Source organism: Manacus candei, unplaced genomic scaffold (assembly GCF_025592945.1).
Source record: "Manacus candei isolate 608988 ecotype Guabito, Panama unplaced genomic scaffold, ASM2559294v1 h1tg000036l, whole genome shotgun sequence".
In the NCBI taxonomy this organism is placed as follows: domain Eukaryota; kingdom Metazoa; phylum Chordata; class Aves; order Passeriformes; family Pipridae; genus Manacus; species Manacus candei.
In genome coordinates this window covers 1,078,076-1,102,502 of record NW_026138084.1, presented here as the reverse complement: position 1 = coordinate 1,102,502, position 24,427 = coordinate 1,078,076, and the positions used below count along the sequence as shown (strand labels likewise).

General features: G+C 41.1%; 1 protein-coding gene across 2 annotated transcripts in view; it reads right to left on the bottom strand.

The window, feature by feature from the left end:
• IARS1 (isoleucyl-tRNA synthetase 1) overlaps positions 1–24,427 on the bottom strand; it is a 96,469-nt gene that overhangs the window by 6,812 nt on the left and 65,230 nt on the right. For both annotated transcript variants that reach the window (XM_051793224.1, XM_051793222.1), the window contains exons 20-32: positions 23,987–24,134; positions 21,058–21,178; positions 16,101–16,192; positions 15,651–15,728; positions 15,162–15,283; positions 11,994–12,096; positions 11,780–11,863; positions 6,928–7,102; positions 5,894–5,997; positions 5,414–5,509; positions 4,392–4,568; positions 3,494–3,605; positions 2,564–2,689 (exon numbers count right to left, since the gene is read on the bottom strand). In XM_051793224.1, coding sequence (XP_051649184.1) covers positions 2,564–2,689; positions 3,494–3,605; positions 4,392–4,568; positions 5,414–5,509; positions 5,894–5,997; positions 6,928–7,102; positions 11,780–11,863; positions 11,994–12,096; positions 15,162–15,283; positions 15,651–15,728; positions 16,101–16,192; positions 21,058–21,178; positions 23,987–24,134 — 1,538 coding nt within the window. The remainder of the gene's footprint in view (positions 1–2,563; positions 2,690–3,493; positions 3,606–4,391; positions 4,569–5,413; positions 5,510–5,893; positions 5,998–6,927; positions 7,103–11,779; positions 11,864–11,993; positions 12,097–15,161; positions 15,284–15,650; positions 15,729–16,100; positions 16,193–21,057; positions 21,179–23,986; positions 24,135–24,427) is intronic.

Here is a 24,427-nt window from a genome sequence, read left to right as displayed (position 1 = left end):
AGTCATCTCTCCCTGCAGCTGAGATTTAAGTGGTAATGTTCTGCTAAGGTGCCTTGCAGCCCCATGGCCTTTTAAAAATTAAAGACTAAGAAAATAAATCTTTGTGCTCTATTGTTCAGAAAACAATGCTAAGAATAGATTTACAAAAAAATTAGCCATCTGAAGATGAAACAAGACACGGACTGAGAAGTTTGTAGAGGGATTTTTGTTCCACTTCCTGTTCCCCTCCCCTTGAAGCCCTACATGATTTACAGATTCATTTCTTCCTACAAACATTGAAAAAATGATTTTTTTTTTTAATAGGACCTTTTCAGTATGGGCTACTTCCATGAAAGACGAGTGCAAGTCTAAAAGCATTCCCAACAATGAGTTTAGAAAGTTTTCAGCAATTTGGAGCAAAAAGAAAGTCACAGACAACTGTTTTACTATTTGACTTAAGCCCAGGCTCTTCCCTCTGAATGATTATTTTTTTTTTTAATGTTAAGAGACAAATTCTATTCTCAGTTTCTGAAGGTCAGTACACATCCCAGAGCCTTGCTCAGTGATTGTGCAGTTCCTCAAAATACCTTAATATACTGCTGGGAAGGAAATGTTTATCCTATTATTTCAATGCTGCACTGAAAACCAGGGACATGACATATTTGAGCCTCCCTTAATACAAGAACTGCCTGGTCCTGTGCCATTACACAAACCCTAAGTAAATCTTCATTACAATTAGAAAACAAGATAATAAATTACTGCAAGTAAAGTGGACAGCCCTAAAAACCACAGGAAGGGAAATATGGAGCCAGAAATATGGTTTTACTGGGTCACAATTTTATTAACACATATGGGAACAATTCAGCAACAACTTGTCCAGAGTGCACAACTTTCCTCTACAATTCCTCTCAGACAGAGCAGCTGATCCCAAGCCCTGCCTCACCTAAGGAGGCCTGGAACCACCACGAGGCCTCACCTGGCATAACCCACACCAAGGTGGGGCAGAAAAATCAAATGGATTGTATCCAAAGCAAACACCAGGAATTCCAGGCCTATTCTCTGACCTCTCTAAGAGGTATTTTCCTTGCACATGCTTTCCACCCTGACTCCTCAGGGAGCTGTACCTTCTGCTGATGAATACTTGTTTGACAAACTGCAACAAAAGTGAATTTGATAATCTAAACTTTCCAAGGGAATTTCCACATTGTTACTAAGTGGGCAGAGGAAAAAAAAAACCTGCTCTGCCCAGACCACTTGCAAAGAGTGAAAGTTTAAAATCAGCACACCAAGATGGGAAGTCCCCAAATGATCCCTACAGAGCAAAAGTGACATGGAAAGGAAAGGAATGAAGCTTTTGTTCCTACAGCAGAAAAGAACCTCTTAGGAAGAGGGAAGGTTTTCATTTTCTTTACCAATTCCTTCAGGAATTCCACATTAGTGGATTTATGCTGTTTCCTTTTTGTTCTATTTGTGACCAGATAAGGAGTTAAACTGCTCATAATCTTAATGGAATGGGAGTTTCCCAACTTTTCTTGGCCTTTTGCAGGTCATCTCTTAATATTTGTGATAGCAATGAACAATACCAGTCCATAGCCACCTCTGCAGGCACAGACCACACTGCTAGGAAGGATATCCCCACTAGTTGGAAAAGGACTTCAAGGAAAACTATTTCCTCCTTTAAACACAACTGAAACTCGAGGAAGATACTGAGGGATCTCCTTTAAATCACCTCTAACTGAGAGTAAAGAATAATCCTTTTGTATGACAGGACTATTCAGTTTAGCTGAGCACAACCTGAAAGAGGTTTATCACAGTAAGGGAACAGGTGACATCAGATGTGGAAACCCCCAAAATATCCTTCTAGAAACACTTGCAGAAGTCAAGAAACTAAAGATAAAGATGGTAACAGTGACATTATGGACACAAGTAAGACTGTTCCCCTACAGATGGCATTGGTGGACAAACTGGTGATCTTGAGCAGTGCCATGGGCACCCAAAAACAGACAACCCAAGAACCTCCCCCTCAGATGTACTTCAGAAATGTTTCTATGAAAAAATACTAAGGAAAGTTTTTGTAGCCATCCAATTACCATTTTTGCAGTATTTTTAATATTCAATCAGTTTTTCTAAAAAGAAGAAATGCAGAGAATCCTCAAGTTTTTCCAGGGTGACAAGGCAGCATTTTTTTTTTCTACAGACAGCAGTGAAGTTCTCATCCTGCCCACTGAGGCATTAGGAAAAGGAAAGCATGGAAGAGCTGATGGCAGCTCACCATCAGTTCATGGCACAGCCTGGGCCTGATGGAAACCCTGAAATAAATCAGATTTTGCCCTGAAGAGAACTGCAGTGGAAGGAAGATAACAGAGGAGATGAGCACCATTTAGCAGCACCTTTTGGAAACATTCTGATGTGACTATAAACACAGTCTCATAAGCTAAGTGCTATAAAATGCAATATTTCCTTACCCATTTTCCTGTCAATTTTATATAGATAGATATAAATTATACAGTAAATAATTCTACAGTAAACAACTCCTAGATGCTGCTAGAAAGACTTCCAATTTTCCTTGTCATACTCCATTTACCTGTGTTTCCATTAAAAACTGTCAGTTTTGAATTTTTAAGACCAAAAATGCAGGAGACAGCATCTACAAGTCCAGTGAAGTTCAAGGTGTTATCTCCTTTTGGATTTTCCAGCAGCAGCACACCATCTAAAACCAAAATTAAGAAATTAAAATGCAGTTTGTGAGCAACACCCAAGTTCCAGTGATTTTCTAGTGATGCTTTCTCATCACTAAACATCACTTTCTGTGAGTTTCTAAACTGGCAATGCTACATCTTCCTAAAATTATTTTAGTAAGAAAGGGAAAGAGGAAAGAAAACAGGGAAATGGACTGAAGTGTACTTCAGATTTAGAGTATAGAAGTTTTACTTGTTTTTACTAATAAAGCAGTCTAAGTTGTATGCCACTGAAGTATAACCTGGTATTATACTGATTAAGAACTGGCAGACTCAGAGCCCTCCGAGATGGTCACCAAACTTTTACAGTTGGATTCATTATCATTCAGGGAGCAGCTCTGTGACCATGTTAACACTTACTTGATACATAAACTGTCAATACATGTAGGAAAAATTCCCTGAGTGTATTTAATTTTCCTTCTTTTAATATACAATTCAACCTTGTAATACTTTTACCAATATCACTGCTCTCATCTTTTCATTATCCAAAACATAGTCATTCTATCATCTAGTTTTATTTTATAATCATATGATCACAATATAATCTATAATTAATATAATACACATATTATTCTCTAGTATTCTTTTCAGCTCTATACTTCATATCTAAGGTTTTCAAAGCATCTCCTCCACATCAAGGCATCACCTGCACTGACAGCACAACCTGGAGAATTAGAGATTCTCAGGGTCCATGCTCTGAGCACAAACACAGACACAGAGTGTGCACACCCCCAGACAGACACTCACACACAGACCCCTCTGAGGAACATTCCTACCTTGCTCTGTCCCATTGACACAAACTTTGAGGTTGACGTAGGCACAGGCTGGGCCAACAGGCTGACACACCCCCCCTCGCACAAGGGTAATTTCTAGCTCTGATCCCTTCAGCTGAAGAAAGAGAAATATGATCATGGTTTGAATATTGTCTTATTAAACCAACACAACACAATATTTTCCTTAAATAAACAAAATGGTCCCTCCGGCCGTTCTGTAAATCAAATTTTAAGTTGGATATATCCCACGCTCTGGTCTTTCTGGTCCAGCATGACATTTATGCTGAAAAATACTTCACCCACGATTCTGCTGGGGATGTCTTTTGGGTAGAGTAAGTTTGAGTAAAACCAGGGCAAGAGTGTGGTCAGATATGGCAGAAGAAGCAATCAAAGAAAACGAAGGAAACTGCTGTTCCATTTCAACAGCACATTTGAACTATCTGTGAAACTGCACTGGCACCAAGGACAACTTCAGCAACAGGGGGCAGGGAAAAAAGCAGCCTTAAGTATTAATAACTGAAGTTGGTCTTAAGAAAAATTTAGCTTTGAAGGAAGTTCCAATACAAAAGCATATTAACCTGAAGAAATCAGAGCAACAATGTTCTGGCTGCCTAAACAATGCACTAATCCAAGTACAAATACCTGTGCATTAAGCTTACACAAACAACTAATTATTCATTTATTTTGGTACCCGAGCAGTTTCATTTTCAAAACCACTACACATACAGAAACTAAATATTTTTCTTTTTGAAACCAAAAACACTAATATAGAAATTTACAAACACAAAACAATAACCACTACATCCCATAAATAAACATTGACATTTTTCTGTAATTGGAGCAGTTTGTTGGGTCAAAAGCAGATAAAGTGAGCTATGCAGTCAGAGCTTTTTCTTCTTACTTGGGTTGTTTCCTGGATGAGAACTTCCTTTGGGGTAGGCACCGGGTAAGGCTTCAGCTCAGCCTTTATTGTGGCCAAAATGAACTCTGCATGTTCCTTGATAACGGTGTCCAGGTATTCCCCCTCTGGCTGGGACCTGTAGTACACTGAGATCTCATCTGTAGGAACCAGATTCCGCTGTAGGACACACAAATAGACTGTTACTGACAGCAAAATTACAAATTTAAAGAAGAATACTTGTTATGTGAAAGAAAAAAAAAATCTTTTAAGATATTTACCAGGGATTTGTCAAAAGTTTCCACTAAAGATTTAGAATAAAACAATCCTTGTGTCACAAAGGCAAGAGCCTTGAAACATGGGAGTATATGCAAGATTAAGTATTTTGAGATTCATTTAAGGGAAAATAAACTATGGCCTCATGTCACTAAAGAACTAAATTTAAATCATCCAACAACATAAGAGTTTTCATGGCCACATTCCTTCCCAGCTTTATTTTGCACAAAAAAAAAAATCCATATAAGTTTTATTTTTTATATATATATATATGTGTGTTTATATATTAAAATGTTTCTATATATAAATCTACATAGGTAGGTGTATATATATAAAATCTACACAAGTGTATATATAAAAATCTACATAGGTGTATATATATAGAAATCTACATACTTATACATATATTTTTAAAAATTAATATAGAAAAATAGCTATTTTGGTATAAATGTGTAATTTTTCAGTCTTATGTTGAAGAAAGGTCCCTTCCAACTCAGATTATTCCATGAATCTATGATTTATGCAGCCTTAACTGCACAGATATCTTTTCCAAAAAACACGTCCCAAGAAAATTTTCTTTTTACATCCTTTGGATTCTCTTGCAAGAGCTCTAATCAGAACATTATACATGAGGAGTAAATGACACATGGCTTCATGTTTAATTAAAAGGGTTATTTTCTGTTCCATACTGCCCAAAGATTGCTGCAAAGGAAATTCAAATGCCTTGGCCCCAACCACTCCTTCCTCACCTTTTTGCGAAGCTTCTGGATGCGATTAATGACCTCCCGGGCAACTCCTTCATCCACCATGGACTGGTCTGGGGTAACATCCAGCAGAACTAACACCTGAGCAAATGCACAGAAAGAAGAAGGAGGAACAGGTGACAAACTTGAAACAAGCTCTACTCAGGCATTCAGGTTGCTTTTCTAGAGCTCCTCACTTAACAAAAAACGATGGTGAAGAGAGTATTCAACAGCTCCAGAATTCAAGAGACGGGCTCCCAAAATCTGTTGAACTACCTGAATTAACAATCCCACCCCACCACTTTCCTATTACTTTTAGAGGAACTCTTCCCTTAATCAAAACAAAACAAAAACAAAAAAGAAAAACCAAAAACAAAACAAAAAAAACCCACAAAAACAAAACAGAAACAAAAAAAACAAAAACAAAACAAACCAAAAAACCAAAAACAAACAAACAAAAAAAAACAAACAAAAAAAATAAAATACCTGAGCATCAGAGTGTGCCTCAAACTGGGAGGATCCTTCTGCAATCTGATACATGAGCCGGAGATCTTCCCCATGGAGTTCGTGTCCTTCTACAACAATGGTGCCTGCACAATTGGCAGAGGAAGAGCATCTCTTACCAGAGTAAAAAACCACAGTGCTAAACTCAAAAGGCTTTAAACAAGTATCAGACTTCAGACACATGCACTGCAGTACATCTGCAATACAGTGAAACAGCAGTTAAGCACTAGTGAGCAGCAATGAACTACCCACATTCCCACTTTTCACACAGGCACTTCTCCAGGCAGCAGAACTCACTCAAACACAGGCACTTCAGCAACTGTTGGTGGGGAACCATCTGAATGGAATAAAACTTAAAACTAACCTGTGTACTCCACCAAATCCTAATTTCCATTTAAGCAGTTCACTAAAGAGATATAGCTGCAAAATTCACACCCACTTGTAACTCTGGAACTGAAGGAATGCTTTTAGAATAAAAACTGTTGCACAAATACTCAGTTTCAAATTGATTCAGTCTCACAGAAAGCTTATTCCCTGCTTCATCTTGGCCTTACAGTAGCACTTAAAACTGTAGAATATTCTGAGTTGGAAGGGACCCACAAGGATTAAATTCAACTCCTGGCCCTGCCCAGGACACCCCAACAATCCCACCCCAGGCCTGAGAGTGTTGTCCAAAGTTCCTTGAGCTCTGCCAGCCTTGGGGCTGTGCCCACTGCCCTGGGGAGCCTGGTCAGTGCCCCACCACCCTCTGGGGGAAGAACCTTTGCCTGAGATCCAACCTCCACCTCCCAGGATGGGAAGAAACAGTTTAACAGAGGGATAGTTTAATATTAGTGTACACAGCCATTTCTAACCTACTGTCAGCAAAATAACAGTAAAACTAACAAACCCAAATTTTCTCCTACTCTCATCCCAAAAAATTTCACAGGGATGATAAGAGCGAAGTAGCCCTCACGCTCCCCTAAGCCCACAGCAGGATCTATTGCCATTGTTCAGGGGTTTGCACCACTACAGACCTGTCTCCTGGAACTTTTCCAGCTGCTCACTCTTCAGCTCTTTGATGGCAGCCACGAGAGGTTTGAATGCCCCCTTGAGGCGCTTGCCCAGCACCATGTGGTCTGGCTCTGCCCTCAGCCGCACCCCGTACTTCTCCTTGTCCGCAGACAGCGTCACCCGGCGAACGTTGAGCTCCTGGACAAAGACACCAGAGAGAAGTGAAGCTAAAGAACATCTCTGACAGCCATGGAAAGAAAGGGCACAGACCAGAGGCCACGGCCCCAGGGAAGGTGGAAGCCTCAAGCTGCAAGCTCTGTCTGTGGTTGTCTCTGTGGTCTAAGTCACTGGCCAACACTGGAAGAGCAAATAAAGCCAACCAACATGGAACCTACCCCTTCAGCAGCCCTGTCCTCAGCCTCTAGGTACCATTTCTCTGTTATTAACAGACACCAGCCAGCTCTCAACTCAAATCAGGCCCCTATTCAACAGCCCTTTTTATTTCACCCTCACAATTGCCTGAAGAGTTAAACCCATAACCTTGGTGTGCAGTGGCTCTGGGAATGGCCTGGCAGAACTCAGGAAGGAAAATTCTGCTGAAACAGTCCTTTCAGTATGCATTGAGCCAGGAAACTATAACCAGCAATTTCATGGTTTAAGTTGTACAAAACTGCCCCATTCTTGTCTCCTTCCTCACCTGTTCATTCCAGGTCCTCACTGCACAGAAAACCACCCTGGCTCAGAAAAGCTGCCATGTGTGCCCTGCAGCACAAGATCAGTGTGTTGGAGCAGCCAAAACAGCTGATAAAACTTACATGAAACTCAGGAGGGGCCCCAGACCAAAGATGGTATTTTGCCACTACAGAAACTTATGAATGCCCATTTTTCGAAGTTACACGTGCAGGTTTTGTCCCCGTGTCTGAAGGGAACACGGTGGTGCTGTGGGAAGTTTTACAGAACAACTGACTGAGAGGATGGCATTGGTGCTACATGAGGAAAGACCAGGGCTAGAACCTTCTGGAGAGAGGAAAGTTGAAGTCGTAAAATGTGAGAAGGTAAAACTGCTATTCACCAAACCCCTCAAGTGAGGGAACATGCACTAGGAAAGAGTGGGAGAGGGGTTAAGAAAGAGATACAAGTAGTCAACCCTTAGAACTAATGCTACCAGAGGAGCAAAGCAGGACTGTGACACCAAGTTCAAAGAGGAATTAAGCCCCTAACAGCAGGCACGTGGAAAGATGTCAAAGGGAACAGGCAGGCACGTGCCTGCAGGGTCTATAATGCAGGTGGTGCCTACAACAGGAGCCCACTGCAAGGGGTGGCAGGTGCTGGTGCTGTCCCTGCACGGCCTCTGCACTGCAGGACACTGCACACACACTGCAGGACTTGGCACAGACATCTCTAGTTTCACACAGTCTCACTCTGTTCCTGGTGTAACAGACCAAGGACAGGCCTTGGAAAGTTTAAATTGCCGACACGAACTCTTCTCCAGGCACAAACCTGCACGGATCTGCAGCACATTTCACTCTAATTCAGCAGGTTTGCTCTGTCAGGTTGCCCAGTGCTTGAAGCACTTACTGTTTAATGCCCACTGGAAGGTTGTTAGAACTCACATCAACGTGCTACAGAATCCCCAGGTGCACCTGGCAAGCAAACTACTCCAAGGCACTCAGGAAGCACAAGTAAATGGGAGCATCAGCACGACAGGACTAGCAAGTAGCCAAACACTTAGATTGAGAAATAAAGCTTAAATACAACCTCTGAGCTGCAGCCTAATTCCCTAGGAAGTCCTACTGACATGAGGAGCCAAGAACACAACTGAATCTAATTTTATTTAATACATATTTATTTAATAATTTCAGGAAATCTAATGAAAATTACGCACTTCAGAAATTCAGTTTCAGTGGGGTGCTGCTGGAAACGAGCCCACGAGTGGTAAATGAGAAACTCGTGGGGGAAAAGAAATAATAATCCAAAAAAGAGCACAAACTGAGAGATGACTGAGTCTGATTAGATAAATCACAGAGAAGGCAACTCCATCAGGACAAGTTTTCTATACTAATTAGATTAGGAAACCATTCTTCTGTACACATTATCCATTTAAAAAAACAGGAATGACTTCCAGAAACAGGCAAGTCTGTATCTTGGGTCTGTTTGTATCAGCCTCAGTGCTTTGACTTAAAACAGTTTTTAGTTTTATCTTCCTAATTACTCAAAATTTGGTCCTTAACACATCTTTGAAGCCTCATGCAGATAAACCAAGGCAACCAGCCCTTTCCATCACTAGTGGGAAGACCTGTACATGGAATGCCTGAACATACAGGGGCCCTTCCTTGGTGCCATGTGCCCCAGCTATGCCCAGTCCTCAGAGCTGAGACAGAGAAATGCCAGTGCTGGGCATTCTCTGGGCTGGGGTCTCTAAGCAAGCAGCCTAAGAAGGAAAATAAACACTGGTTATGTAATTCTGTAATAAATGAAAGACTGAAGGCCCCCACACTGCCACAGTTCCTGTGTCAGTTCATTCAGCCCAGTGCCAGACCCAGTCACACCACATCACCATAACACCAGTGCCACATGAAACACTGACAGACCTTGGGTTTGCTGGAGAAGCCCATTTTCTCTGTTTTATAACAGCCCTACAAAGGGCTGGAGGTTGGAAGGAATACAAAGGCTGGATTAAAATAAGATTCTGACTGTGCAGAGAGTCAAATCTACTCAGACAAAGCCCTTCCCTGGAAGCAGTTGGGAAGAGAAGTCCTGACCCAGGCTTCTAAATGGCCTCAAATACTAATGAATAAAATGCAACTGTGTCCAGTTGCTAAAAGCCTGCTGGATGTATTTCATTTTGTGAGCATGGCTATTTTTGCATGACAACTCTATAATCTGGACAGTTCTAATATTAAAATCCATTTATTTAAATGACTTGCTATGTTCTGAAGATGAGAGAGCAGGACTGCAGATCAAAGACTGCAGCTCCCTCTGCAAAAGTAATGAATGGAATTTTTGAAGAATTGACAAGTGTATTTTTCCAATTCTTTTGTCAGCAGCTGCATGAAATTAAATGGTGTAATTCCTCTTACCGATTACCTCTGGCATCTGCAAATTTTCTAGAAACACACTTCTGGCAATCACTGAAGGTTCTAAAGCTCTGAATACGTAGGAGGTCGATGAACAAAGCTGCAAACACAGCTCAGGCAAAGCTATCCCAGCCTGCCTGTAATCACTGACCTCTTTAGCTCTGCACCATCCCAGTAAACAACTGGATTGATTGCCAGGTAGTACAATAAAACACACACTCAGCTTCAGCATCAGCTTGTTGAATTTTAAGATACAGAATAAAGACAGGACAATAGACAGCACTTTGTGCTTCCATGAAGGCATCTGAGCATGTTGTAAATCACCTCTGTGTAAGACACACCTTAACAGTGTCTGCAGTAGCAAATCAAAATAAATCAAAACACATTTATGTACATTCCAATTATGTAATCATTTACAAATTGTCAGGTGCCTCTGTTATCTTTTACTAGTTGCAGAAGTTGACAACAAATTTTGTCAGCTACCTTTTTGGAAGTCATTTCAGGAAGCAAACCTTACCTCCCTTAAAATTGGATTCTCCAGAATCCACAAATCCAGCATTCAGATAAAAAAAAAAAAAAGAGAGAGGCACTAACCTAAATTCCACAAAATCTGCTATTGAAAAGATCCAGGTATTGAAATAATAATAATAATAATAATAATAATAATAATAATAATAATAATAATAATAATAATAATAATAATAATAATAGTAGTAGTAGCAGCAATTCTAAAGGCAGAGTATCATAACTGCCAAGTCAACAAGCTAACATGACAGAAAATTGCAAATTAATCAAGACTTCTTTAATTAAAATTCCTCTAGTGCACAATTTTTAAGAATTTAAGTCCCACAGTAACTAAAAGCAAGAAGCACACATGCTGATCCAGAGGTCCTGTGCACTGAGCCATGACTCCCACAGCCAGCACTAATTCAATTCCCCCAGCAGGATTTTTAGAGGCCCTCCATAGATGTATATGAGGCTTGGGGAAAGAGGGTATTTTGCTGGAGTAATGGATAACTACAAGTTTAAGAGAAATCATGGACTATCCAGACTTGGAAGGGACCCACAAGGATCACCAAAGTCCAACTCCTGGCCCTGCACAGGACACCTCAACATGACCAAAAGAAGAAAGTGCAACCCATTTCAGGAAGTGAAGCTCCAAAACCCATGAAGTTACTTTGTTTGGATAAAAGCCCCGTCATCCAAAGGCAAAGATTTGGCAGCAGGGCAGGTTGCACTTCTCTAATGGACACACACTCCAGAGGACTGCAGTGACATAAAGGAACAGATGAGTGAAGAAATTGTATAGACCCACATCTTACTTATTTGATGGTATAGTTCCTAAATGACACCCTGCAAAAAACCTCACTGGTCCCCTATTCTCCCTTCCCCTCTCCATCAACCCCTTCCACTTACTGCCAAAGTGGTTTTGATGCCCTTTAACTGAAGGAGATCACAAATTCTCTAATCCAACTCTTGGACAGTGTAGTTGACTACTGTCTTTTCATTCAGGAAATGTTTTTTCTTTTCACTGACCAAGGGAAAGAACATTTCTAAAGCCCCTTGGTCTGCTGTGGCCAGTTTGAGCTACTAAGTATTTCTCAGCACTAACTGACTTCAGCTCCTCACCCACTTCCCTGCAGTGCTGCACACAGTACCCACTGAAAACCCCTTTCATGATAATCTCTTTTAACTTCATTTTACCTGGTGAGTTATTAGTATCACCAACAGGGAAGGCTGGGGGTTTGGTTGTTCAGGTAGCTGACACAGACAATCTAGTTAAGCATCATATTCTTACCTCAAGTACATACTTCTCTAAAGATCTGATGTTTTCCAGAGCCTCTGGATCCTGATGGATAACAACCACTTCTTTCAAAGGATACTGGGGAGAAGGAAAAAAAAAACACAAAACAAACCAGAAACTTAACTATTGAATTTTCCCAGGTTTATCCCAAAGTTACAAAGCTGTTACACATTCCCAAGGTATGATAAGAGACCTTAGGAGTTCTAACCTTGACTGGGATGGTTTTTCTGTCTCTGATTACTCGCCCAAGCTCAATCACAGACTGCAAACAAGAAACGGCACTTTCGATTTTCCTGTCGATGAGATCCTCCCTGGATTGGAAAGGAAACGTTATATTGCTTCATTTTCATTGCATCTCTTTGAGCAGATTGAAAGCATTTTACCCCCTTCTCTGAAATCTCCTACAATAGACTCAGTTAGGCCTTGGCTGGGGCAATTTGAAAAATGAACAAACAGGTTTTTCCTCTCTTTTTGTTGGGGAGAAGACAAGGAGGAAATAACTTGCTGAAAACAAATAGAGGAGCTATTTTTAAATCTTTTCTTAGCACCTCTCACAAGGTGGAGAAGATGGATTGAGTCATACTACCTATCCTATTAACATCCAATAAAAAGTACAATTTACATTAATAATATCACAAGAAGATGCAAAAAGATATTATAAATAGGGTACTTATAAAGAAAATGAATTACCAATAATGCAACAATTCACTGGATCTCAATTTTTCATCTTTTCCAGGAGTTACAGATATTTGAGTCTGAGGTTTTAGACAGCTTTGTCATCTTTCCTGGCTTCATCATTTTAATACCTTTCCATCTGGAGGCAGGGTAGGGTTGGGTGGGGGGTTTTTTTGCCCTTTGGGTTTTTTTTTTGGGGGGGGGAGAGGATTGGGCTTGAAATTTTGGCCTTTTTTTTCCTGAGTGAGCTGATGTTCACATCTTGTTTCAAATGTACAAGCAGCCAAGAGTTCTGTAAACAAGGCTTTCTTGATTTCTCAAGTAGATGCATTACTTCAGCTGCTACTCTAAGATTGCACAAGTATCACATCAAGACCAGAGGTACCAGTTTAAAAGACAGATGTGAATAAAATGAGGTGAACAGAGATAGTTGCTGTAACATTATTTAGCAAAAGTACTGGGATGAAAACCACGTATCCCATAAGGACTGGCCAGGAAAACAGAGCTGGTAAAGCAAAACTTACAACTGGAATATTCTCATGTTCTGCATTTGGGCTTTAAGATGTCACTACCTATTTTGAAGCTTTTGTTCTTCCAAAAGCCAGACCTTCAGGATGATCCTCCAAAAACTTGGAAACGTGGTAAGTTGCAAGAGAGAAGATTTTGCTCCCAGAAGGATTCATATAGGATTATGTGGCAGTATTTCAATACTACTTGCCATTACTTAACAACGCTGCAGAGCCACAAAATGACAATATTTTTCACAGACTGAATGCACATCCACCAAATTTTAATGTGACCCATCTGTTCAGACACTAAGCAACCCAGTACTACCCCAGTGGGGTTTGTAACACAGATATTGAGTCAAGTTCAGCTGTGAAAGTGGCCAAGTCCCTCAGCTTTATCTGCACTTACCCATCATGTTGTTATAATAGTGTTTTCTGTAATTGCAACCAAAAATATCCCTTATTATTAACTGACAATATTGTCCTTATGCTGTCATCAGAAAAACATTCAGAGTCAATGCAATTATGTGCTTCACAACTCAAGGTGAAACTCAAACTCCAACATTAATCTGGTCTTGAAAACACACCTTTTTATCTGATAAGGGAACAACTGATACAGAAGGGAGCCAATAAATTACACAGACTAGTAACAGACAAAAATACAAACAAAATGCAACAAGAGGAAAGCTGTGCAAGCCACTCAAATATCTCATGTTGGCATGATACAGCAGCAAGTCAGTCAGCACTAAGTGGAGTAAAAAGTGATTAATCCACTTTTAAATGCTCATGTTAAGGCCATGCCTGAACTGAGTCTCTGTGAATAGCTCACCCCCCTTCCAGGACTCTGTTCTCCAGGAGCTCAAACCCATTCCTGCCAGCTCACTGAGGAGGGTTGCAGTCCTTGATTACATATTCTCCCCAGCACTTTCCCAGGGAACAGAAAATCAGCACTGTCATTATGTCAATCTCCAACTGCCTGTTGCAATAACTCTCACTATTAAAGCTCTCAGGAAGACCATACACTCTCCTCAAAGGATACAGCATCCATAAAAGAAACACCATTATGGAAGGCTTAAATTTTTAAACTGGCAGGTAAAGTATCAAGGTCAGATCCCCTGCCCTTGAGGGTTTTCAAACCGAGCTGCAACACTAAAGGAAAGCTCCTTCTCTTATATTCAGTGACCAAGAGAACACTGAGATGAAGGAACTAAATGCAGGGACTAACTTAATCCACTGCAATACCAGTGTGCCCCTCAGCTGGATAAAAAAAAACCCCTCAAAACATCAAAACTAATCCAAAAATACTTCAGTTGCAAAGTTTTACCTGGGCTGAGTTGATACTAAGGATGACTCAGAGCACACATCCAGTACAGCCATGTCCCAAACCTTTGGGACATATTGGCACTTCCAACAAACCTCACCCATCAGCACCCACAGAAGGATCTCTCCTGCAGATGAGGGATCCTCTTACAGGCAATCCCTGGACAATGGGCTAAATTCCTGACCTGGAGCCAAAAGAACTCGCTCTGCTGGCTCCACACAAACAACAATAACTCCAAACCTCGTGGGATCTGGAACTAGCACTCACCAAGAAAGGCCTAGAGATGGGAGATGCACATGTTCTTGCCAATGTAGGGCCTGCAAGGAAGGTCTCTGATCCCTCAGGGCCCTTCTGTAGGTGCTACAGCTTCTAGTCAGTGCACAGTTTGAGGAGTAAAAACCATATTCCTTGCCCACCATAAGAAAATATGAGTGGAGAACAGGTATTCCCCTTAATTTTTTTCTTTCCTATCTATAATCCTTAACCTAACACAAGTGTACTGCCTCCATGTGGAGGGAAAAGAAAATTCCCAGCTAAAACTGGCAGTGGAGTGTGAAGTTCACTGATAATGAAATTCTCTCCTACAGCAAAGAGACTAACATTAATCAGACCTTAATCAAAATTTAAACATTTTTTGCTTATAAAAAAGAGCACGTTGACTAGCATCCTAACATTTTTTTTCAGGGGCAAAGGAATATTCACATTATTAAAGCAGTTTGTTTTCTTGTTATGCAGTTTTAAACACAAATGAAGGAGCACTGTTCCATGAAATTAAAAAAAAAAAAACCACAACATAAAACCCCTCAAAATTAATAAAAATCCCTCTCAAAAAATGACCAAAACCCCATTTTGCCACGCAACAACTGCCTCTTACCTGACTTGGGGGAGCATGAGGTAGTGGATGCTTTCAGTGTTCTTTTCCTGAACCGAGGCTGGATCAATAAGTGTTTTCAGATTTTGGTACATCAGCTCAGTGATAAATGGAGTATATGGTGCCTGTAATGTTAAATTCAATCATCATCTTTATTGCTTGTACATTAGGAATCAATAATACCATGAATTGCATAGGGACAGTTCAGCAAAAACAGGGCTTACAGTGTCTGCAACTGTGATGTTATTCAAAATGCAGAATGAAATAAGTGATGGAATTTACCTCCTTCCTGACATTTACATGTTACTTTTGGGCATCACGTAAGAAATCACAATGTCTCTTTATCTAGTGATATTTGCCTTGTTTTTAATACCATGGGGCAGAGAGGCCCCATAAAAAGAGGAGGTGGAAAAACAAGGGGGGAGATACACGAAGATGTTTTTATATTAACTACCTTAAAGTGTTACTGATAGTGGGCTGTAACTCCCTTACCATAAGTCTGCACATGGAGAACAAAACACTAAACAAGGTTTCCAAGGCCATAATGCAGTCTTCAGTCCCATTCTCACCCTATATGAAGAGTTCACCAAAAAGAAAAGCAATTGCAATTTTAGGATCAGTAAGCTCACTTCAGTAAACTTCAAAAATGCTCTATGTTAATGCAACACATTGTTTTTCTAAACTGTGTACATTTTGCTCAATTCCATCAAGTGCAGCAGAATTACTGGGCATTTTGTTGGACTGGTTTTCCTCACGAAGCACAGGAGGGGAAAAAAAAAAACAAAACAAAAGTTGACTTCTCATTCCCACTACCAGGCACGAACTGAGAGCACTTCAAATCACCAAATGATTTTGTGTAACCCCGTGGAGCTGCCACACATTCCACTGACACAGACCCCAGGGTTCAGCTCCCAGTGCAAGGCTGGGGCAGCACAGCCCTACCTTCAGCCTCCTGCGGTTCATTCTGACGTACCAGTTGGTCAGAATATCAACAAACTTCACCAACCGAGGGACCACCGTGTACAGCCTGTAAGCTGGAGGGAAAAACACGTTTCCTGGAGTTAATATTTGCCCTCTGTGTCAAGTTCTTCACTCATAAAAACACATTATCATTTGCAGCCCTGGTGCTGAACACAAAACTTGAGCAGCAGCTCAAAGGAGGGACCGGACACGCTGTTGTGTTGCAACTGTATTTTGAAATTGCATGTCATCAGTTTTCTCCTGCTTCAAGACAAACATCCACCAGCAAACTGCTTCCCTAATCCCACACAAACAGGCATTATGGAAGCCTTATGCTTTTATCTGACTCGTAAAGAGGATAGTGGATAAGAGACTATTAATCGCAGAGGATTTGGCAAATCCTAGATTTGCACATGCTGCAAATACAGCCAAGTCACTGGAAGTTGAACAGAAATTACTGTAGATCCATAAAATAAAATTTCCTTAATTACTGCCAACGCTTCCTTTTTTGCTCACCAGATTTAAATGAGGCACCTCCTTCAATCAATTCTCCCTGAATTAATTACAGACTTTTATTATTTTTCTGAGGAACACAGTAAGCTACAAGAACGTAAAGCAGCAGCAAGGCTGGCGAGTTAAGACATAAACAGAGCTGTATTTTCAAGTTCTGTGTAACTTGAAAGCATGGAGGACTGCCAGCACCAAAGAGGTCACCACCAGCATCACTGTGCAACAGGGAAACAAATTTCATGAGAAATTAGGGGGGTGGGGATGGACCTTAAACAAGACTGAGGTTTTTTTAAGGAAAAACTTGTATTTAATTTCTCTAAAAGTAAAGAGCTTCTTGATCTTTATTCTGAATCAGTGTCATTAATCAAGCAGCTACTGAATAAAATGGATCTTGGCTTTAAAAGCTCCACCACACTTTTCACTGAGTTTTCTAAACCAAAAGTGTTTTTAAAGGCAGAGCAGTGGTATTTAAACCTAAAAAGGAAATGCTCAGAAGATTCATGCCACGGTGGGGAAGACATTATTTATGTGGGAATTTGTACTCCTAAAGAATTCCAAGCTCTCCTCTAGCTAGGTATTATTGAGCCAGGAGACTGGTTAAAAGTAAATTAAAAAAAAAAAAAAACTCAAAAAAACCACCCTTCAAGGAAAGTATATCTTTAACAAGAGATCCAAGTTAGCCTGGAAACATGCATTTCTCTTCTCAATAGCTGTAACCTCAGTTCATGAACCAAAACATGAAATCTTAATTTTTCATCATTCAAGAAAGACATGCCTGTGCATGGAAACATGTGCACATATACACACACACACTTTTTCACTCTGTCATCAGGAGAAAAGCTGCATTACTAAAATAAGTGCTTGTATTGGGCACTTTGGAAGAAAAAACAGGGTAGTAAGGCTTGCTGATTTTTAATACAGGCTTTTAACCCCCCTTGAAACTCAAAAGGATTGTTTGTCCTATTGCTTTCCATAATATCTTCCCAAGATCTTGCTACTTGCCCTGTTTATCAAAGAGTCCAAAAATCCCAGGATTTTCCATTATAAGGGATGAGGCTTAGTGGAGAAATTGTGCTACTGTTCCAAAGCTAATAACTCCTCTGGATAAGGGTGTCCTCACGAAAGTGAAGCTACAAGAGGTTACACACACACACTTCCCCAACCTGAGGAGGGTTTTGGAGCTACTGCTCCAGTTCTGGGCACCAGAGGTACCACACAACAGCAAACCCTCTTACAAACACACGTGTGGGCTTCCAACACACACCACTTTTGATGTTTTCCATGGATAATGGAAGTGAGGCTCCTCTTCTCCAACTGCACACGTTCTCAGAAGGCAAAGCTCTCCCCATCCAGGACTGGCAGGGGGTTGTTACACCTCTCAAGTTTTTCCAGGCTCTCCCAGCATCCCAAAGCTGGAGTGTGCACAGGTATGTTCCCCTTCCTCCCTCAGCCTCCTCCAGTGAGGTTAATCCCACTCTGACAGGGGCTCCACTCAGGTTGACACACTGCTGGCTCTTCAAGCTGCCACCAGAAACTGGGGCAGAATTAACATGAGTTTTACTTCATGAAAACATTTTTTTCCAGAGGCAGTCAGTGTAAAATTTAGCTCCACTCTAAAATGCACTCGATGAAAGGGAAGAAGCAAAGCTCAGTTGCAGTATTTCTCTGGTTCCTGGTGTCTACTCCCCACTGCCACCTTCAAGCCTGTGTGTTCTTACACCCCATCACACACCCAGCTGCAGGAATTTATATTTATAGTATATTTATCTCCTTTACCTTGCATTTGAGGGTATCAGTCACCATTATAACCTTCCCTTGTCTCTTCCTGACATTTTTCCTACTTGAAGTGATATGAAGTAGAAGTCTTTAAAAAAAAAAAAAAAACCCCAAATAACTTTGTAAAAGAGACTAGCACAAGACTATCATGTCACAGTACACAAATTCACTGCATCTCATTAATATCTGCCTGACTGGAGTCAGAGTTTATGCAGAAAAATAAATTGAAAAATCCTGTTTATAAATCCCTTCCAAATGAGACTGTCACTCATTTCATGAGCACATGACGTTATCTTCATCTAACACAAGACAACAGCATTTAATACCAACACCACTGTCTTGGAAATCTTTAGATTGTCATTTTCCAGCAGAAATTCTTTTCTCCTGCTTGGAAGACCTTCTTGTTCTGTAAAGATGGCTGTTGACACATCCCTTTTTGCTATCTTCATCTTCCTCTGAGAAATCCAGAGCAGAGAATTCAAGTTTCTCCCCCCATATTCACCTTCCTGAAAATAATTCTGTCTAAGCCGTGCACTGATCCAAGATCTCAGGTTCACAAATTCACAAACTGATTTTCCACTGTCCCTCAAGTATTTTCCTCTTTATCTGAAGCACATGAACTTGTGTAGTCCTGCATATTTCTGCTTGGCAACACATGAAACTAAACACACAGCACCATCAAATTTCAAGGACACAACTCATAGGAAGAAGCCACATTTTCGTCAGTAAGAGGCCACCTACATCATATTGTTGGGTAGCTTGAGGATTCTTTCTTCTTTTAATGAAATTTTGATAATGAAAGTTTGATATTACCAAAATGACCTGCTTTATCTACTGTAGCAAGATAAACTCATCTTACTCATCTTGGTGAGAGTGATCAGTCTGAGAGGGGGGAATGCAAGAGATGAGAGAAGCACAGTGACTGTTCTGAGTCCTGAACTCAGATCTGGCATTTAGCTGTTTTCTTATTACCTATTATCCCACTAATACCTTCCTTCTCCCCAAGCCCAAGGCTTCTAAAATTCTTCAGAGGGCAACTTAAGATCACAGGCATTGTGGGGGGTGTTAATTGTTTATTCAGAAACAGGAATGACAACAGCCAAAGCCACCCTCTTTCCAATATGTGGGGTTCCAGTGCCCTTAAAGGCATCACAACCTCTTCAAATCCCACTGTGACTTTATCTGCAAGTTTATAAACTTACAGCATCAGAACAGCTACTTCAGGGGGCTCTTGCAGCTCCTCCTCTTTGCAATTAATAGTGTCTTAATGTAATGTGAGCATTGAGAGGTGTGGGGTGATGAAAAAGACAACAGGCAGGAAGAAAAAGCAGGGGAGTACCTTCCTACAGCTGTGCAATACCCTAGTGCTATCCATCCTGCTGCACACACTCCCAATATGATTACAAAGAAACCCTCTCCATGGAACTACACCAGGAAAAATGTATTGCCAGTGCTCATATACCTCCAAAAACTATTTTATACAATTGACAAGCACTGCCCATTTTATCTTTTTTTTACAGCTTCTCCAAATTCTATTTAGCTTCCTTTTCACTGCTGTCTTTCAGTAACTATTATAATAATATTAATTGCTCCAAGCACTGCAGAAGACGTTGTTACAGCAACAAGCTACATCACTGAGCTCACACGATCAGCTGTGACAAAAAAAGCCCCATCACTTTTTGAAATCTCATGAACAAGCATAGCAAAATCTGACTTAACACCCATGAAAGCAGCATTCCATGTATTATGGTAGCTGGTTAAAGATTTCCTTCCTTTTACCAAGTCTCCCATGGAATCTGGAAATCTCTGGATGGAATGGTGAGTTCTCTAATCAAACACAGAATCACAGAATCAGCTGGGTTGGAAGGGACCTCTGAGATCATTGAGTCCAACCCTTGATCCAACCCCGCTGTGGTTCCCAGCCCATGGCACTGATGCCACATCCAGGCTCTTTTTAAAAACCTCCAGGGATGGAGAATCCACCCCTTCCCTGGGCAGCCCATTCCAATGGCTGAGCACCCTCTCTGGAAAGAAATTCTTTCTAATATCCAACCTAAACCTCCCCTGGCACAACTTGAGACCCAGCCCTCTTGTCTTGCTGATGGTTGCCTGGGAAAAGAGACCAACCCCACCTGGCTACAACCTCCTGTCAGGGAGTTGCAGAGAGTGAGGAGGTCTCCCCTGAGCCTCCTCTTCTCCAGGTTGAACAGCCCCAGCTCCCTCAGCCTCTCCTCACAGCACTTGTGCTTGAGTCCCTTCCCCAGCCTCGTTGCTCTCCTCTGGACCTGCTCCAGCCCCTCCATGTCCTTCCTGAGCTGAGGGCCCAGAACTGGACACAGCACTCCAGGGGTGGCCTCACCAGTGCTGAGTCCAGGGGAAGAATCACTTCCCTGGCCCTGCTGGCCACCCTGTTCCTGACACAGGCCAGGATCCATTGGCCTTCTTGTCCCCCTGGGCACACTCTGGCTCATGTTCAGCTTCCTGTCAATCCAAACTCTCAGGTCCCTTCCTGCCTGGCTGCTCTCCAGCCCCTCTGTCCCCAGCCTGTGGGGCATCAGGGGGTTGTTGTGGCCAAAGTGCAGGACCCGGCACTTGGCCTGGTTGAACCTCATGAAACACCCACACAATTCTCCCCCCCAGCAAACGTGCATACCTGCCATTTCAGCTTTGAAGAACTGAATGAGTGACTGGGTGAAAGAAAGAATCCATTTATCCATGATGTTATTGCTCTCCTTAACTGTGTTCTCATTGTAAAGGAATTCTCTTCCCTCATCCTATCATCAACATAAAAACACAAAGCACATTTTCAAGTCATAAGGGGATATATTCAAACCTCTACATTCAATTACCTGCCAGCCACCGGTATTTTGGCATCTTCACTGCGTTACACTGGTTTCCTACGAGAGAACATGAAATTCCAGACACAGGTATGTAAGAGAAAGAGCAAAGGAAAACCTGCCTCCCACTGCTGCCTCACCACAACTTTTAACTGCAGTGATTTGGGTCTGTTAAAGCAGATCAAAAGCAGGACAGCAGTATGTGGTCCTCTTTTCCCTGTGTGCAGTGTAAGCCCCAGCTTCCAGACATAGGGTAGGAACCTTAAATTTAACTAACTCCTTTCATCCAGGAGGATCTGAGGCACTTCCAAGACGTGCACTGAGAAGCTGGAATCAATTTGGGGAACGGGCACAGGAACAAGATCTTATTTTTTAAGAGCATGTGACAATTTCGACAAGTTAAAACACAGAAGAATGTAACAATCTGAGAAAACAGGTGGAATTTTTAGGCATCCAACATGAACATAGTGCATTTTGCTGCTTTCCAGAACACTGAGGTCTGCACCCATCTGAGAAATGTCATCACTTGGCTGACTCTGCAGGGCATTGCAAGCAGGACCACACACAAGCACATTTGTCTGTGCCCACAGTGTGACTCTTTTCCATTTAATATTCTTACAACTGGTTGAAAACAGGGAGTTTCTTTATTTTTTCTCCTCAGATTTACAAATAGTATTTAATATCTGGTTTTAAGAGTCTTTAGCCTTTCCCTTCCTTCAGAGTTCACATGAAAAGATGTTTTGATTATTTGACCCAGGAGTTATGGATCCACTCACAGAGTATAAAAGAGAAGATTCTTAGGAAAGAAATGCAGAAGAGCAGCAATCCCAACATGAGGTCAGCTATCATTTAATTACAATTACTGTGGGAATTACAGGAAGCATAAAATTATTATTAGACTTCATCCAGGACACTGGGATTTTGGTTTCTCTCTTGTAGGAAGCAGAATACGATGAAAAAGTTGTTTAAGCCTGGGCAGGAAATCTAATTTAAGCCCTATCACCTCCAATGGCACATTCTTTTGCCTAATTTGGTACACAGGAATGGATTCACTATCTAGAAAGACAAATTACATCTGCTGAAATACTGCAACTATCCACTTAAGCACCTGGATTTTCCACTGGGGTCTTCCAACCCCAATTGAGCTGATCTTGCAAGATTTAATGGGATCACAGCAAAAAGCTGCAAAGCACAATTCAGACAATTCAAAGGTCAAACAGGAAAAACAAGTGTATTTTGGGGGCAATGTATAAGTTTGTCTGATGAATGCTGTCTAGGGATCCTAAAAAAAGACTTGTTAAATATTAGGATCTGGAATTAGCAGACTTTCTTCCCAAAAGAGGTTGTTAAAAAAGATAAAACTATTTGTTTAAGCTATTTACAGTACTAATTACTGAAGTCAGCTGCCTTTACTGCCTCAAATGGCAGCTCTCCACAGTGACCAGGCTGCTACTGCAACAGCATGTGTAAGTACAAGGTTTAAGACTTTTTGTTTAGTTTCCACTCTCCCCTAAAAGTCTGCATGAACACGAGGTAACCTTCTATCATTAATCTCAGCTGAAAGATTAAAATTGGTTTCAAAAGAAACTATACAATATATACATCAAATCTCCAATTTTAATGAAAAATTACTATAAGAAAAATTTTAATCTTGTTGGAAGTGTAGAAACTCATGTCAGTCATCCAGCATTTTTAGCAGACTTCAAATGTAATCTGCAAGTCTAAAGCATTATTGCTTTTGTGATTTGTCTTTCTTTCCATTCCATTTCTGAATCATTTTTTTTCTAAGATGTATTTAAATTTAACTTTTGAAAAAATAACCATCATGTCACAGAAGGCAATCTTCATGCTGTGGCTAATGTATTCAGGATCCAGTATTCCCAAGTTAAGCATTTTAATGCAGATTCATAATTAAAGTTCCAGTAAATGAGTTTGCTCAAGGAACTGTCACAGCAGCCACTGCTGAAAATAACTTTCCTGACTTATTTGCAGTTCTGCTGGTGTTAAATCTGTGTGGTGCCAAGCACTGCTCCCAGTGCACAGGAACCTGCAGTCCAGGTGCCTCCTCTGACAGATCCTCCCTGTGCTGGATGTGTCCTGGCTACAGGACACAGGGTAACAGCAAAGAAACAGCAGCACTAGGACAGTTTTGGTGGTACCTGCTGCCTCCAAGCTGCTACAAAAACACTGATATAAAAAAACCAACCAGGTTTAGCACTTAGAACATTTCAGAAGGGTTCCCTCAAGCACACATGGTACTTGGCTTTGAAGTGGTGTCCCCAGCAAGGTGAGGAGCAGCAGGTAATTGCTCAGAATGTCCTGATCCCACAGACACCAAGTCCCTTGCTTTGTTCTTAAGGGTATGAATGCAGTGTCATCCCCCTGACCTGAAACAAGAGGGAATCAAGAGCACTCTGACCTGGGAAACGGCAGCTGTTATGTCCTGACAGTTCCCTACCTTCCACTCCTCCTTTCTATATCATAAGCTTGGTCAAGAAGAGAAAGATGCAGGTGATTACAGCTTTATAAAACATGGTGCAAACAGCAAATACCAAATTAGCAGCAAGGATATACAACCTGAGCTAACTGTGAAGTCAAGTCCTGCTTAGAACAAGGAGGTAAAGATCAGATGACTGTCAGAGCCCAGACCTCCCTTCCAATCTGAATTTCCCTACAGTGCTAACTCACTAACAGTGGAAGAAGCACAGAGCTTCCACTGCCTCCCAGTGCTCCAGAGCTCTGTACCTTGTGCTGCAGGATCTGAACATTCTGGACCAGGAAGCGATAGGCATTGTACCAGGGCAGGAACACATCCTTCAGGATATCCCTCACTCCTTCCTCCTTAAACCTCAGATTTTCTGCTCTTACCACAGGAGAATTGATCAGGTATAACCTGCAAAATAACAACACATTACTTCAAAGCTTAAAACTGCATCTTCTGATAGAATTTCACACTAAGAACTCTAAAGAAGAATGTATATATACAATATATTGAACAACAACAATTTACTTCTTAGTGTTACAGGATCTTTTTTAAGATACTGCATATAGAACTTAAATTTAAATTTTCTTTCTTACTCTAAAAGTTAACTGAAGTGCTACCACAAGCTCAGATGCTACCACAGGATAAAACAAGCAGAGGTTACATGGAATTAAGTATTCATTTTTAGAACAGCACCTGTTGTT